Below are 17,613 nucleotides of genomic sequence, written 5' to 3' on the forward strand. Positions count from 1 at the left end.
GTGTCACCGGTCCACACCCCCATCCGACACATCAGCATGAGGAGGCGGAGCCGGCAGCAACGCAGATGCGTCTCCACGGTGACCCACAGCTTGAAGTCTAGAGGAGCGCTCACTGCAGAGAGTGAATGCAGCCCTCAGGCGTATGGATTGGCTATCGCTCTACACGCGGTATGTGAAGTGAGACAGTGTTACGCCCTATAGGTGAGAAAAGTGCTTCACTATTGACGTCCATTAGCGAGAGTCTAAAGAAGATGGAGATCAAATAAAACAGTGTAGAGACAAAGTGGCACCCAGACTGGATCTAATGATCTGATATTGTGAGTATACTCATCTAAGGATTAGTGAGAGGGTATGTAAGTGATAATAGAAATAAATGAGAAGATAGGAGCAGAATAAATAAATAATTATAAGGGAAGGACTTAAAAGTGGACCCAGGTGTAAAAAAAAAAAAAAAAAGTGTGCATGTAAACAATATAGGATCAGTGATAAAGCAGAGATATCCTCAATAGAGGAATTGTACATGAATATATTAAAAAATACATATTCTTGTTGGAAATTTACATATAGATCATAAATAATAACAGAGTCAGCTTACATAAAGAATTAATCCTTATTTATGCATAGAAATAAATACATATATATAAGTTCCATAACAAGATAACCCCAGTATAGGGGTAAAAAAAAAAAAAAAAAAAATGAAAAAGCAGGGGATGAACATGAATGAAAGGGAGAAGAAAAAAAAAATTAAATTACAAATTGATCCTAGAGCGGCTTGAGGGATCGTCCGTCATTTTCATCACCAGAGGATTAGGAAACCACGCCGATCACTGATTAAGTGGGATCGGGGTTACGGGAAACTATAAACTAAAAAAAAAAAAAAGTTAAAAACAAATGTAAACAAACAACAACAATACAAGTTACAACCACTAAAACAATATGTATTAAAGGAAAGGGCGAAGCTCCAGACTTCATTCCGTCCATTTGGTTGGACGGAATCTATTTTGGAGATCCATCGGGCTTCCAGCTGTGCTGGATTTTTCTCCCAGTTTCCTCCTCTCGGGCCAATACAGACTTTGTCAGTGCCGGTTACTGTCAGGAGTTTCCATAGCAGTTGTGAAAGGACATAAAGTGTCTCAGTGTGAGTGTTAGTAAGGACGGTTCTTCCTCCTCCCAGCATTGATAATATCCCTATAGCGCTCCCTCACTCTGTATAACCGGTCTAGAGGTCAGACCCCAATCTATCCTAGGGCCTGGACATATAGCAGGGTTTGGCATAAACTATGGGGAAGAGGCGGCTATATGATGTGTGTATCTGCACATGTGACTCTTTATAATTCCCTTACAATGTGTTTGGCCATTTATACGCATATACATATTGCATTACGGGTGTAACAAATGGAAACTGCCAATTCCTCCTCTTTATTTCTGAGTCTGGTGGGAATACCTTAGTACATGTGTATATACTCCTTGTATTTAATGGTACACATTGTGGTACATCCCATTACCCCGGTGTCTCAGACCCCTACTGATCCATGTACTATGCCGTCCTGTGTCCCAGGGTTGTACTGCTGCCGCCTGCCCTGTGTGTAATATAGGATAATGTATAGATCTGACTCACTCTGTGGATTATCTTGTACTTTTTTGGATCCATAAATATATTTTGTACTTTTTGACATAGCAAGTTTCTGACATTTGTAGTTTTTAGATCGTCAATCTCCATTAATACTGGTATAGCGAAATTCTCTATTTTTCTCCATTATTATGTATAGTCTTTGGAGAGTCTCCTTTATTAAGGAATATGCATTTTCCTGTATACATCAGTTCTGCTTTTATAATATCTGCGTTTTTGATGCTTTTTTGTTACTTGCGTTTTTGATGCAGATTTTTTCCCCTCATTAGTGTGAACGCTGAAAGAATTGATAATCTGCCCCAAATCTGCAGGTGACAAATAAGCACCGTGTGCACGAGACCTCGGGATTCTCACTCACTTTGCTGGAGTTGGGAAACCCTTCAGGTTTTGTGATAAATCTGCATAGTGTGCACAGGCGTTACGGATCCATCCTCCCCACTATGGTGATATTAGTAGTGTGGAGGGTACATGTAATATAGTGATGGAGGCTTATTAGCAGCGAGCATCGCACCCTCACTCTTACCTATTGCGGTCCTTTTTACGTGCGCTCCTGGAGGAATCCTAATTGTGCAGATCCTCCATGGCGGAAGCTTATATGCCGATTACTGCAGCATTACAGAAATCCTCAGGACATCACTGGGCCGATTCCCAGAGGACGGGAGCGGAGAAACCCCGATTTTGGTGAATATTTCATAAGACTTGGACAGCGCTGAGATCTCTGCAGAAGAATAAGAGCAGTGAGACTATGGAACTCTCTGCCATATGATGTTGTAATGAGTGATTCCCTACTAAAATTTAAGAAGGGACTGGATGCCTTTCTTGAAAAGTATAATATTACAGGGTATATACACTAGTTTCCTTAGTGTTGCGTTGATCCAGGGAGCTAGTCTGATTGCCGTATGTGGAGTCGGGAAGGAATTTTTTTCCCCAATGTGAAGCTTACTGTTTGCCACATGGGTTTTTTTTGCCTTCCTCTGGATCAACATGTTAGGGCAAGTTAGGATAGGATATGGGTTGAACTAGATGGACTTAAAGTCTCCCTTCAACCTTAATTACTATGTTACTATGTCTGATGTGAGCAGGTGGGACGCACTGTCACTAATATAATGAAAGAATCACCCTGAGGATGTGTCTACAATGAAACATAATGCAGATTGGATGATGGAGGAGGATGTGAAGAATCAATCTGACATGAGGATCAGCAGAGGATGTGAAGAATCACCCTCACAAAAAGGATCAGAGGAGGAAGTGAAGAATCAATCTGACTGAAGGATCAGAAGAGGATGTTAATGACCTGTGATGACGTAGCGGTCTCGCATGATGCTATGTCATCTGGGGTCATTGTCGCAAGGCATCGCTGGGAACGGGAATTGCCGGGAGCATCGCTGAGGCCTGGGAACGCTGCGGTGGATGCCGGAAGGTGAGAATATCACTTTTTTTTTTTTTTATTATTTAACATTATATATTTTTACTATTGAGGCTGCATAGGCGACCTCCAATAGTAAAAAGTTGGTCACACTTGTCAAACACTATATATTTTTTTAAAAATATTTATTTATAACAGTCTGCAAACAAGATAAGAATCAGTGACATACATAGCATATAAAGATAAAGAAGGACATAACAATATCCAGAAAGTGTAGCTTGAAAGACTCAAAGGAAGATGGGGTTATTCAGTATAAGGGCAGAGACACACTGGCAAATTTTTCGTCCAAGAATCAGATGGTAAAACTTGCCCTGGCCGGCACCTCTCCTGACCTGAGCATGACAGCATGATGGATTACTATGCAGCTGTCAAGTTCAGGTCCGGAGAGGTGCCGGCCAGGGCAAATTTTACCATCCGATTCTCGGACAAAAAATTCGCCAGCGTGTCTCTGCCCTAACAGTCAATCCCAACCCCAACTCCCCCCATCCCCCCCAGGCACGTCTGAAACCCTGCAGGTTTAATCAGGTAAGCCTAATAGGTGTGTTACCAGATATAAGCTCTCTCATATACCAATCAGTGAATTGAAAGCAACCATGTAATGCTTGACGCACCGATAGTGGCTGCAGATCGATAAAGGAGGACCATGTGAGGAAAAAACATTCCGTATGACTTTTTTTATGAAGTATGGACTCAATCCAATCCATTTTAAACAAATATGTTACCTTCGAAGAAATTAGATTTAGTGAAGGTGTTGTGTCCTGTGCCCACAAATGCAGAATACTCTTGCGGGTAGCCGCCCAAATAGTTAAAACACGTCGTTGCTGAGCAGAGAGTCCGAGTAGTTGATCCCGTGGGAGAATATTAAATAACGCCCATTCTGGAGATAATGTAAAGCGAATGTTGAAGGTGTTAGTGAGATGGCGAAGAAGCATATCCCAAACCTCCTGTATCTTCGGACAATCCCAGAGACAATGAAAGATGTCAGCTGGAGAGTGTAAACACTTGGGACAAGAGGGATTAGCCGATAGAGACATCCTAGATTTGACCTCCGGGGAGATGTAAGCCCTATGGAAAATCATGAGGGCCATAGTTGAGTAGCTGTCATATGGCAATAAAGAGTTTAAACGTAGAGTGGCTTTCAAATGATCAGTTAGTCTATAATTAGATAGTTGTGATACCCATCTGCCCGGGCCTGGTGATGAATCTGACCATGAAATGGAAGGTTTGATTGATTTATAGATAAGACTTAGCGAATAAACTCCTGCACGAGCACCAAGGGAGATGAGATGGAGAGGACAGGTTCTGACACTGGTATGCCTCAGAAGACCGAGTCAATGTAATGCTTAATCTGAGTAGTAATAAAAATATTACCCACTAAGATTGAATATTTGGAGAAAATACCCTCCAGAGAAAGAGGACATTGAGCAGTTGTCAGAAGATCGCAGACCAGTCTGCACCCTCTCTCCCCCAGCACTTGGTAAATTGGGGGTGGTCTGCCTTCTAAAAAGAAAAGGTTACCTTGAAAGGGAAGGAAAATTGAGGTATAAGGGTCTAGTCTGCTGATCCTTCTAGCATGACGCCATGCCAATACCACAGACCATAGCAGAGGATTATCCCTGATTGCAGTGGGAACTCTATTTTGTTGTAAATGGAGTAAGGCAGGAAGACTGATCGGTCTAGACATTGCTTCATCTAATAGGGTGTTGGTAAATTTAGTATGGCCCCAAATCCAATCAAGAGAATGTCTGAAAATGGCTGTAACACTATACAATCTTAAATTTGGAAAATTGAGGCCCCACCAAAGATTTAGCCTGTTGCAATTTAAACATACTGATCCTAGATCTCCCCCTCGAGCCCCATATAAATTGTCAAAAAATCTTAGTTAGGAGTTGATCGTCAGCTTTAGATAATAGAATAGGTAGCGTTTGTAAAGGGAAGAGTATTTTAGGAAAGGAAACCATTTTAATAAGGTGAGCTTTACCCGCGAAAGATAATTTAAAAGACGTCCAAGATTGTATTTCCCGAGTAATGGCAGATATTAAGGGTCGGATATTAAGTTAGTAAATAGTATGTGGGTTGGAGGGTAGAAGAATACCAAGATATCGTAAAGAACCATGCCCCCACTGAAATGGAAAAGGGAAGGGCCACTTTTGTCGAGCATCTCTGAAGATCGCTAAAGCCTTGGATTTGTTAAAATTTATGCGGAATCCTGAGATTTCTCCAAACTCATGGAAATCCCCCATTAGGAAAAGGAATGGACTCCTTAGGATTAGCTATCATGAGTAGTATGTCGTCGGCGAATGCCAAGGACTTGAGTGTAAGGTGGCCTATCCCAATTCCCTCAAAGGAAGGAATCATCTCCAGACATCTAAGCAGAGGGTCTAGGGCAATATTAAACAATAAGGGGGATAAAGGACATCCCTGCCTCGTACCTCTGAAAATTGAGAAAGGGGATGACTGAATACCATGGAGCCATATTGAGGACTGAGGAGTGGTGTAAATCGTCCAGATAAAATTGAAAAAGGAAAATCCAAACAATCTGTATTTAAGAGTTCGGATGAGGTGGGACCAAGATACCCGGTCAAAGCCTTATCGGCGTCAAGGCTAAACAAGATGTTTTGTTTAGCTTTGGTATGATGACTATTAATAACAGCGGCTAATGCCGTTCTAATATTGTAAGTGATGGATCGACCGTGGACAAAGCCTGTTTGGAATGTGGTGAGGATATTAGGAAGCATAGATTGTAATCTGTTGGCCATAATTTTGGTGAGCAATTTGAAATCTACATTTAAAACGGAGATTGGGCGGTACGAGGCAGGGAGAAGAGGGTCTTTACCTGGCTTTGGTAGTAATGAAAGGCTTGCTTCATTGAAGCGGTCAGGAAGGAAACTTTAATCTATAATATGATTAAAAAGAGAGGTAAGGTGGGGTATAAGTAATGGTTGCAATATTTTATAGAATTCTGCTGAGTAACCGTCCGGGCCAGGGACTTTAAGCAATTTAAGAGACTGGATGACCAATCCAACTTCCCCAGGAGAGAGAGAGGTTTATTTAAAATTTCTTTTTGAGAGATGGAAAGTTTTGGAGGATCAACCTTGTGAAGGAAATTATAGCCTTCTTCCTGAGAATCGTTGGGTGGGCCATAGAGATCTGCATAAAAATCTCTGAAAACTGCGCATATTTGAACTGGGTCACGGATAATGGAACCATTAGGATGTTTGATGCTGGTGATTTTAATAGCCTTTTTGAAGGGTTTCGTTAGTGATGCCAGAAGGCGCCCAGGTTTATTGCCCCAACGAAAGAAGCGGTTACGTTGGTAGGCAAGTTGGTTATGCGCTTGTTCATGCAGTAAGGTGTCTAGATTATGTTTAGCAGTGAGGTAAGCCTCCTTGGATGAGGAGGTATTGTGTAGCCGGAAATCTCTATAGGATTGAGTGAGCTGGTCAAGGAGAGGCCGCAAGGAGGACAACAATTTCTTCTTTTTCTGAGACACATAAGAGATAATATGTCCTCTGAGCACTGTTTTAGCGGTTACCCAGAATAAACTGATGTCTTCTAAATGTTCCAAGTTATCCTCCATGTATTGGTTCCCACCAGCCAGCCAAACATTTTGTGAAATTGTCCGACGTATAAAGATATGAGGGAAAACGCCAACAAAAGGAGAGAGTTTTCCTTGTGGGAAGGTCTAGGGTAAGTAGGACAGGAGAGTGATCTGAAATAACCATTGGAATAATCTCAACCGATTTTAAAGATCTAAAAAGAAGGGTAGATGTTAGCCAGTAATCAATGCGAGTGTGTATGTCGTGAACCCTAGAGCCTAGAGTAAAACGTATATTCTTTTTCCATAGGATGGCAGCATCTCCAGGAATCCAATAAGTCAAGCCTATCTAATAAGATGGGAATCGTTCCAACTGGGGAGAGGGATGCAGGCGGTGAGGTAGACCTATCTAAAAAGATATCATGAAGAGCATTTAAATCTCCACATAATAATATATTAGTAGGATGCCAGCTATGGATGACTTCTACCAGCTTAGAAAAAAAGGAAGGTCTAGCCGCATTAGGTGCGTAAACATTAATAAGGCAGAATTCTCTCTGCTCAGCAAGGATCCTAATCAGCAAATATCGTCCCGCCTTGTCTCTTACCACATCTTGAATGGAGTATTAAAGGTCTCTATGGAACAGGATGGCAACTCCACGCTTCTTCCTTAAAAAATAAGCCTCTATGCAGTCTGGGTAATGCTTGTTACGAAGCGGAGGATGTTTTCCACGAATCCAGAGAGTTTCCTGCAAAAACACAATGTGTGGGCGTATACGGGTAACATGGTCTAAAACTTTCTTGCGTTTCACCGGAGTATTGAGCCCAGCCACATTCCAAGATAACAATTTGAGAGAGACTACATTAATATGAGGAGCTACAGTATTAGAGTCAGCCATATTAGCCTATGCCACATTGAGGCCATGAAAGAGTAATATCAGAGAACAAACAACTGGGCAAAGATCTGTCCCAGCAAGCAAACCCTAACACCCAGAAAGACAACTTAAAAAATCGTGCTTAGGGAGGAAGAGCCCACCCCCCACCCCCCAACAAACCCACAAGCCATAGAGAAACCACAATAAACATTATATATCAGTATCTCGACTGAGACCTCCCATAATCATAATGCAGTAAAAACAACATGCATTAAGTAACCGAAAGATTAATCATGCAGGTAAATATAAACAGATGTAACATGGCTATCAACTAGAAAAAAATTACAAAAACCACGAAATTGAAATCAAGTGGCCGGAGAAGAGGCTCGGGAGGAGCGCTTCACCTCCTCCATGGCTTCATTAGGGTCAACGAAAAGCATCATCTTTCCTCGGAGTTCCACCCTCAGACATGCTGGGTAGAGAAGGGCAAAGCGGGAGCCTCTGTCATGCAGAAGTTTACAAGCTGAAGCAAAGGCGCGGCGCTTGGCCGCCACCACGGCAGAATAATCTTGAAACATAAGAAGAGAGTGTCCCTCATATTTCACAGCAGACATAGCCCAAAATGCCCGAAACATTAGCATTTTGTCCTGAAAATTAAGTAACTTAAAAAAATAACAGGGCGAGGGCGGGCATTGGATTCTGGAGTCGGAAGTCCAAGTCTGTGGGCTCATTCGCCTATCATGGAGCCAGGTCGGTCAGGCAAATTAAGTGCTCGTGGGAGGCAGGAGGAAGTAAAGTGGTGGAGATCCTTTACCGACTCGGGAACGCCGATGACGCGGAGATTATTTCGGCGGCTCCAGTTTTCCAGATCATCGAATTTGTCTTGGAGCTGCTCTATCACATGGTCCTTATCTTTAAGCTGAGCAACATAGGACTGTACAATGTCCTCCAAATCACTGATCCGCTGTTCTGCTGCCAAAAGTTTGGTGGAATGGTCGGACAACTGGGATATGATCGAGTCCAATGATGATTGAAAGGAAAGAAGTCTTGCATCTATTTTTGGCATAAGTTACTTTGTGATAGAGTCAGCAATGATTTGGAGAGGGGAGACGTCTCAGTCGAGATTTAAGTGCAAGAACCTATATAACTAAGTAGTTTAGGTAGGATATCACAGAGAATTAGTCCCGAGGAGATCCAAGATGGTTTAAGGGATATGGACCACTCAAGATCATAAAGGTAAACAGGCTGAAAAGGGTCCCCAGTTGGGCCGGTATCCACAGCAGTTTAGAAGACAAGCCCTTAAGAGAGGCGTCTGTGTATAAAAGAGAGCACTGAGTGCCACTCAGCAGTGGTATCCGGAGTGGTAGTATACTGCAGCCCGTATCAGTGCGTCATTTTAGTTATGAGCAGTAGATGGCAGCAGAGCTTAACTGGTATGTTGGATGAAATAGTAAATCAGGGATCAGGTGGCTTTTGGAGTAGATAGTCTCCTGCTTAATATGTATCCTCTTGGGGGGAGGGGGTGTGTGGGGGGGTCAAGAAAGTTATGTCCCAGTAGCTGCCCCCACCAAAGGTAACCAGTGCCACAAATAATAGGTCAATGCCTGGATCTTCTCAAAGCCCCTCACTCACAAATATTGGCGTTTCTTAATAAGCTTCTCTGGCCACTATTGTGGAGAGGCAACAGCACTGCTCTGACTATAGTAGAGGAAATCTGCAGTGTCCCTCTAAGGCTGTGTGCACATGATGCAGATTTGCTGCGGATCCGCAGCGGATTTTTCCGCGCAGAAACGCTGCATATCCGCATTGTGATGTACAGTAGTATTAAAATCAATGAAAAAAAAAAAAACCGCTGTGCAGGCGCTGCGGATTTTTCCTGCGGTACAAAATCCGTAGCATGTCACCTCTTTTGTGCGGCTTTCCACCTCCCCTGTCTCCAAAACCGCAGGGGGAAATCCGCACAAAAACCGCATTAAGGCTATGTGCCCACGTAGCGTTTTAAAACGCACACTGAAAACCGGACTCCTTCCCTGAAATCGCACGTTTTTTTTCCCGCGCGATTTCACCGCGATTTTCCTGTGATTATGTTCGTGATTTTGCCGAAATTTTGCCGCGATTTTCGCGTGCGGTAGTCAAGCACTTTCCAAGTGATTTGAAGCATCGCTTGGAAAGTGATTGACAGGTTGGTCACACTCGTCAAACATAGTGTTTGAAAAGTGTGACCAGGTTTTTACTATTGAGGCCGCCTATGCGGCCTCAATAGTAAAAGATAAATTGTTAAAAATGATAAAAAAATAAAAAATTGGGGTATATTTACCTTCCGATGTCCCGCGCTGCATTCCCCGGCCTCAGCGTTCCCAGTAATGCCTTGCGAGAACTGTGATGACGTTGGTCTCGCGTTGGTATAGCGATCTCGCGAGACCGCTAGAGTCACGCGAGACTACGTCATCACAGGACCTTGCCGCAAGGCATTACTAGGAACGCTGAGGCCGGGAATGCAGCGCGGGACATCGGAAGGTAAATATACCCCGATATTTTATTTTTTATTCTTTTTTTTTTTTTACAGGGGTATGGTACCCAGGGCCTGGAGGACAGTCTCCTCTCCTCCACACCGTGGGTACCAACCGCACATGAGACGCTTAAGATTCCCGCTTGGTGGTCATAGCCACATGCAGGAAGTAAGCGATTCTCATGCATTCCTATGGGTGCGGAATCGCGGCAATTCTTTGCAATTCCGCACAAAAGAATGAGCATGCTGCGATTTTTTTCCGCGATGCGATTCCGCCGCGGAAAAAAGCGCAGCATTAGCACAGCATGTGCGGAATGCCATAGGAATGCATGGGGGGCGTTCTGTACACGATTTTTAAACGTGTTTGCAGCGTTTTTGCGCCGAAAATCGCGGCAAAAAGGCTTAAAAAAATCGCATCGTGGGCACACAGCCATAAGATGGAAGAAATCCGCAGGAAAAATGCAGGTCATTTGACCTGCGGATTTCTTCAATTCTGTGCGGAAAAATCCGCAGGGCTCAAAAGTCCGTCTGCACTCAGCCTAAGGCTGTGTGCACACGCTGCGGATTAGGTGCGGATTCATCCGCGCGGATTTTGTAAAATCCGCAGGTGAAACCGCAGGTCAAAAGACCTGCGGTTTTACCTGCGGATTGCTCTGCGGTTTTGTCCTGCGGTTTTTCATCTCCTCAATAGAGGAGATAGCAAACCGCAGGAGAATCTGCAGAAAGAATTGACATGTCAATTCTTTCTGCGGATTGAAAACCGCAGATAATCCGCGCGGAAAATTCCGCACCGTCTGCACTGCGGTTTTTGATTCCCATAGGGAATCATTGTACTGTACACCGCAGCAGAAACTGCTGCGGGTCCGCAGCGGCCAAAACCGCTGCGGAACCGCAGCAAAATCCGCAGCGTGTGCACACAGCCTAAAGCCCCAGGCTGCTCAGTGATTCTGCAGCAGATGGGGATTTCCCCTGTTGTATAACTGCACAAGGAGGAGAGGACACACAGCTCCCAGCAATCACACAGAACACAATCAGCAATCTTCCCCCAGGTAAGACAGCAGACGGGCAGGGAGAGGTCTGGTCCCGAGGGTCTCTTACTGCCAGCAGGGTCTTCACCACAGATGCAGCGGGGTGGCCCCCCGTGACGGATGATGGTGGCAGACCTCCCTAAATGCTATGTGCTGGAGGCTCCCAGAAGTTCACTCACCCCTCAGTCCGGCCTCCGCTGTAGATCTGTCACAGGTGGATGGAGGGGAAGGAGTGCAGGGACCGTCCCCAGCAACAGGAGAAACTTTTTCCAGCAGGGGGACCACGATTCAGGCCCTGTAGGAGGCCGCAGACTGAAGAGGCTGTACAGGCAATCTCTAGCTGGAGAAGTTGGTTTAAAACTGCTGCTTTCTGGTCCCCCGGGCACTGGGCACCCACCAGAGCAGGAGGGTTAGTGAAGCACTTCCACACGTGTGCACATAGCCTAAGGGATCATGCTGTGTGCACACGCTGCGAAATGATCTGCGGGTTTGTCCGCGCAGATTTAGCAAAATCTGCAGGTTTATCTGCAGTTTTGCCCTGCGGTTTGTAACCTCTACAATGGAGCAGGTGGCAAACCGCAGCAGAATCCGCAGAAAGAATTGACATGTCAATTCTTTCTGCGGATTTGAAACTGCAGCAAATCCACGTAGAAAAATCTGCACCGTCTGCACTGCGGTTTTCTTTTTCCATAGGTTATAATGGTGCTGTACACCGCAACAAAAACTGCTGTGGATCCGCAGCAGAATCCGCAACGTGTGCTCACAGCCTTAGAGGAGGATGTGAAGAATTGATGGTATGAGAGAGGTCAGAGGAGGCTCATGATTTGCTGCGGTTCTGACGTCAGATGTGAAGTCTGAGGACAAATGTGACACTAGATGGGGGCTCTCATTAAGTGGTCGTCCAGGACAGATCCGCAGAGGAGATATAGACCCAAATAAAAGTATTTTACCTATTTCTATGTACAGAATTGCATGCTGGGTATTGCTGAATGGAGAGCAGTGCAGTAGGGTAAAGCAATGAGGACACTGTCTGCAGTAGCATTGCGCGGCCTCTAGGGGGCACATCCCTTATACTGATTTTCCCCTATTGAGTGATCCCAGAGGCTTTCTCCCCTCATTATCCCCAGGAGGATGGCTCCTGTGTCTGCGGCCTCTGTCCCCCGTGGTCACTGTGTGACGCGTCTTATCCGGCCCTGAGATCTCACAGGTTTTCTTTCCCTTTCGCTTCCTCCAGCTCTCACCTCTCCGTCCTCCCTCTGCCCGGTAACTGCTGAGCAGCGGAGATTCCTTCTCCTATTGGAGGACGCTGCAGCTCCCGTCCAATCAGCGCTGAGCTCCGCCCTCCAGTGTACAGAGACTGTGAAGCCATTACAGTGTGTCAGTCCTGGGTGACACTGAGCTTCTCCTCCTCGGGGTCCCCCCATATATCGGGGCAGGGGGATGTGGCCCCTCATTGTGCTTCTCCTTCACGTGTCTGCGGTGTGTTCTGGTGAGTATAGAGGGTGATCAGTGATTGCTCCTGATCGCAGACGATTATTACGTCTTATTTATGTCGTCTGTTGTGATTGGAGTTTATGGATCAATGTGTTGTCTTCTATAAGAGGCAGAAATCCACTAGAGAAGCTGCGCCTGTCGTGGGAGCCATAGTGAGGAGGACATGGCGCTGTTTCTGGGGTCTCCGCGTCGGCTCCAGGGATCGGTGTGATCACCGTGTGACCGGATCCAGGAGATCCCGATGTAGGACGAGGCTGAAGTCGGTTTCTTGTTCTCTTTGATTTACAAGTTTAATTATTATCAGAAATGCTCTCAATAATAGAATCCACTGCAGTGCGGGGCCCGGAGGAGAATCCACTGCAGTGCGGGGCCCGGAGGTGAATCCACTGCAGTGCGGGGCCCGGAGGTGAATACACTGCAGTGCGGGGCCCGGAGGTGAATACACTGCAGTGCGGGGCCCGGAGGTGAATCCACCTGAAAGCGGCTACAAAGTCTATATAAGAGGCTCAGAAATGGCTCCAAAGTGGCGGATCAAAGGGTAAATGATGTTGGGCCACTGATCTCACCAGTGATCACACAGAAGGGAGGGATCCAAGATGGCCCCAATGACCTCCTTGGCCGAATAACATCACAGCGGGCAAATCACCACTTATTAGTGACTCCAATGACTGTGGAGATCACAATCCGCTCCTCTCAGCCGCTCTCTGTGGATCCCGGCATCACAGCCGGTGAGATCCATTGTGCCAGGGATCGCGGTGATGGGGGAGATCAGCGGCACACAGTGATTTCTCTCTCTGAGCTCCGGTTGCTCCTTCACAATAGGGGACAATTGTCCATTTGCCTCTGATGCAGATTTTCGGCTCAGACCCCGTTTGGGCCGGGTACAGAGACCTGATGATGATTCTTGGTGTCTCCTCTGTGTGATTGATGGGAGATCAGTGACTGAAGGTCACAACCCTTGGAAAACACCAGAGACTTATGTGAGTCTGGGACAATTCACCGTCTGACACTTTGAGGCCATTTTTGTGCCTCTTATATATTTTCCAGTGGTTTTCCTGTGTGTTCCCCTCCGGGCGCCGCACTGCCGTGTATTCTATTATTGGGAGAACTTTTCTCCTTATTAAACTTGTAAAAAAGAAAAATGTACAAATGAGAAAATCAGCAAATAAGAAACCGACTCTCTCATCGCTTCCTCCAGCTCTCACCTCTCCGTCCTCCCTCTGCCCGGTAACTGCTGATCAGTGGGAGATTCCTTCTATTGGAGGACGCTGCACCTCCTGTCCAATCAGCTCTGAGTTCCGCCCTCCAGTGTGCAGTGACTGTGGTGCTGTTACAGTGTGTTAGTCCTGGGTGACACTGACCTTCTCCTCGAGGTCCCCCCATATGTCCATCAGCCATGAGGTGGAAGGAAAGAAACGAGAATCACCGGCCGAGCCACATGACATCATAATGAGAGGCGGGGCTTGCAACCTATGATGACATCAGCGTCGCCATGGCAACCATTATAACAAATAATGAGGGGCGGGACTTGATACGCACATACTGTTTCCTCATTATGTAGATAGGGGCATTATGACATCAAATTGAGGGGCGGGGCTTGACACGCACACACTTTTTCCCAATTATGTAGATAGGGGCAAAATTGTTTGGTAAATTGGAATGCGCGGGGTTAAAATTTCGCCTCACAACATAGCCTAGGACGCTCTCGGGGTCTAGACGTGTGACCAGGGTGGATTTGATTTAAATCTAACTGATTTAAATCACGATTTAAATCACTAGTCAGTAAGGCTTGGTTTAAATCAAAGTTTCTACCTAAACTAGTTCTTGCTACTTGCTAAAATAATCCTGAACTTAATAACAATTTAAATAGATTTATTCAACTGAAACAATAACAACATTACAGCATAAGTTATTTGCTTACACAAACATCCATGTTTGATAACTAATTTGGCTAAACAAAATATATATATATTTTAAGAAACTTAGACTGTCAGCCCAGCCGACACATGAAAAACTTAAATACTACTGTCCCTGCTGTCCTCTGTAGCTCACTTGTCGTCATCTTCATCATCATCATCTTCTTTGTTCCTATTCATAATCTGGAAAAGAAAAACAAGCTTTCCTGCTTTATTGGGTCCCAACCGATTTCTCAATTTAGAATGAATGAGTCCAAAGGAAGAGAATATTCTTTCAACGCCTGCAGAAGAAGCTACTGCTGTTAAAAGTGAAATCATTACTTGAACAGTCTCTAAATCCAAGTGCTTAAGTGACTTCCACCAGTTTACTGGTGTGACCTTCCTTAAAATATCTTCAGCAAACATATATTTCTTGAATGGTTCCCCCTTAGCTCTGAAGTTTATTATAGTTGGCATTAAAGATGGATGATTGCTGGATAATGTCATAGCTAACTCCTCTTCCTCAGCACTTAGGTTTTGACCCTGATATTGGATATTGACAATATTTGCCAAAAAATGAGCTGGAGTCAGTGCTTGTCCCATTCGTTTGTTTACTGCTTGTAATTTAATTCTGTCCATGTGTAGTTCTGTTTTTAAGTGTTCACTCAGTTCCTTCCAAATTTCAACAGCATCCGCAATAAAACAGCTATTTTTCTGTATTTTGTTTAAAGCTTGAGAGATGGGTTTCAGGAAGCTCAGCATATGTTCAACATTTCTCTTAAGCCCAATGTTGAGGATTTTGGCCGTGACAGTGCCATCTATTTTATCTCGATTTTCTTCACAAAGTGTCATCAGAATAGGCCAGTTTTTGATATACTGCTCAAAACAGTCCACCACAGAGTTCCATCTAACATCTTGTGGGAGCGTTAGCTTGGTTCCACCCATCCTTTTCAGAGCTGCTGCAGCAAAATGATTATTACGGAAGTATTTAGCAATTTCAACAACATTAGCCTTTATTTCTGGAACACTTAAGTCTTTGGCTAAGAGGTGCAGCAAATGAGCACTGCAACCATATGTTATTAGCAGCTTTGTATTCCCTCCCTGCTCTTCTAAATCTCTTCTCATCTTGGATACGTTTGCAGCATTGTCAGTGACCAAACTGCGTACTAGACATTTGAATTTTTGTTCACATGTCGTTATAGCTTTTACTGCCACTTCTTGTAAGTATTCTGCTGTGTGTGCATTTCCTGACGTATCAGTTGTTTGTGCAAGGAAGACTTTACCTTCTGTTGTTATACAAGCACATACAATAGGATCATTGTGGACATTACTCCACCCATCAATACTTAGGTTAACAATTTTACCCTCCAGAGCTGTTGCACATTGCTCCATTTCTCTGTCATACACTTGATCCAGCAGTTTCCCTGCAATATCAGCTCTGCTGGGTGGACTGTATCCTGGTCTCAGTGACTGAACCATATTAATGAAATGTGGGTTCTCAGTCAGACGGAAAGAAGAGTTCGTTGCATAAATAAACTGGGCAATTTTTTTATCAATCAACTCTTTTTCTAATCTGCTAGTTCTTATCACAAACCTATCTATGGTGGTTCCAGGAGGTAAAGGTTTTTTCTTCCTTTTGGGTGATGGTGATATGTGGCTGTGGGTGTCTGATGATGATGCTGCTGCTAATGAAGCACTATCCTGGATGGATAACTCTGAAACTGTAGAACAGGATGATGGTGATCTTGGAGGTGGATAGTTTCCAGAATCCATGAATTCCCCTAAACAAAAAAAGTCAATGCTGTTATTTTATTGTTTATACAATTTCTGCTTATTGTACACAACACATCACTTCCCCTGCCCCAAAAGGAATATTTGTTTTTCTTCATAACTGTACCAAATGACAGTAACATGCAGTAATAATAAGAAATATAATTTTTCTCACACATGACAGTTCAGTCTTTAGAAATAGGATTCAATAAAAATGTTTACCAACCTGAAGATCCTGCCTGTTCAGAAGTGTTTCTTTGGTCATCTTCATCACCGCACTTCTCATGATGTTGCCTCATTCGCGCCACCAGGCCTTGCATCTCTTTGTTGCATCGTTTGCATTTTGCACGCATGCCTGCCTTACCGATAGGCGAAGGAGCTTCATTAAAATATTCCCAAACTGGGTCTCTTTTACGGCCTGCTGCCATTATAAGGAAAGAATGTAATAAACCTCAGATCGTACACACAAACAGATCCAGACTTGTCTGTCTGTGGCTATGCTGCAGTATTGTGCTCAAAGTTTCACTTTCATTTTCTTGTCTGCTTGCCCTTCCTCCTCCTCACACTTAGATTCACATTCTTCTTGTGTTGTGCAGATCTATTCCACTCCAAACAATCAGAAACATATTGTCTAACTTCTTAGACTTGGCACTGAAGGGGTTGATTCTGTATTCATAGGTTTGTAGAACAATAGGATTAAGGTCTTTTTCTCACCTCTGTTCATGTTGTAACATTTTTGCTGTGAAGAAGAGGCTGGGACCTCTGCGGAGTCAAATTCAGTTTTGAGAAGTGCGTAAGTAAAGCGAGCGTCTGTGATAATATAGGAGAGAAACTGCCCACTAATCCTACAGAAACCTCTGGAAGAGCATGGCATTGTGAATGTTACACATATACAGCCTTTATTCTACTGAGTTAAACAACTCCGCTTTATCTCATGATGGAAGAACCTTTGGATGGTAAAATATTTTCCTCCAAAAAGCAGTTTATTGAAAAAAATCCGATTTAAATAAAAAAAATCAGATTTTTTTTTTTTATTTTTTTTTTAAAAAACATTGATTTTTATCCACCCTGCGTGTGACTGTGTGCCAAATTTTGTGGCTGTAGCTGCGACTGTGCGGATGCCAATCCCGGACATACACACACACACACACACACACACACATATATACATAAATACACACTTTGAGCTTTATATATTAGATAATATATACAGTATATATAACATATAAATATGTATACACACAAAATCATAAAATAATATACATATATTATATTGAAGATATAGAGAATATATATGCATATAATATATATTATATATTATATATACATATCATATATAATATAAACATACTAAAAAATATATATATACACACACGTTAGTGCCAAATACAATTAGTCTAGTGTTGTTCTAAATTATGGACATGCATTTAATAAATAAAATGATTATTTCC

General features: G+C 43.8%; 1 protein-coding gene and 1 long non-coding RNA gene across 9 annotated transcripts in view; one reads left to right on the top strand and one right to left on the bottom strand.

The window, feature by feature from the left end:
• The window catches only part of LOC141048421 (class I histocompatibility antigen, F10 alpha chain-like), a 490,026-nt gene that overhangs the window by 196,582 nt on the left and 275,831 nt on the right, over window positions 1-17,613 (top strand). For 5 of the 7 annotated variants that reach the window (XM_073543973.1, XM_073543972.1, XM_073543974.1 and 2 more), the window contains exon 1: window positions 12,336-12,492. The exons of 1 other annotated variant lie outside the window; for it this stretch is intronic. In XM_073543973.1, coding sequence (XP_073400074.1) covers window positions 12,444-12,492 — 49 coding nt within the window. In that variant the 5' untranslated portion in view covers window positions 12,336-12,443. Of the gene's footprint in view, window positions 1-12,335; window positions 12,493-17,613 lie in introns of those variants that run through there. One more of the 7 variants, XM_073543971.1, reaches the window with a different exon arrangement.
• On the bottom strand, window positions 592-12,231 carry LOC141048430 (uncharacterized). Of its 2 annotated transcripts, none has more exons than XR_012220052.1 (4): window positions 11,954-12,231; window positions 7,200-7,340; window positions 2,154-2,348; window positions 592-864 (listed from the first exon to the last, which is right to left on the bottom strand). It is a non-coding gene; the product is annotated as an uncharacterized lncRNA (long non-coding RNA). The 2 variants fall into 2 exon arrangements; XR_012220051.1 differs by lacking the exon at window positions 11,954-12,231 and adding an exon at window positions 11,074-11,408.

The sequence above is a fragment of the Dendrobates tinctorius genome, unplaced genomic scaffold (assembly GCF_039654945.1).
Source record: "Dendrobates tinctorius isolate UK_male_01 unplaced genomic scaffold, ASM3965494v1 ptg000135l, whole genome shotgun sequence".
In the NCBI taxonomy this organism is placed as follows: domain Eukaryota; kingdom Metazoa; phylum Chordata; class Amphibia; order Anura; family Dendrobatidae; genus Dendrobates; species Dendrobates tinctorius.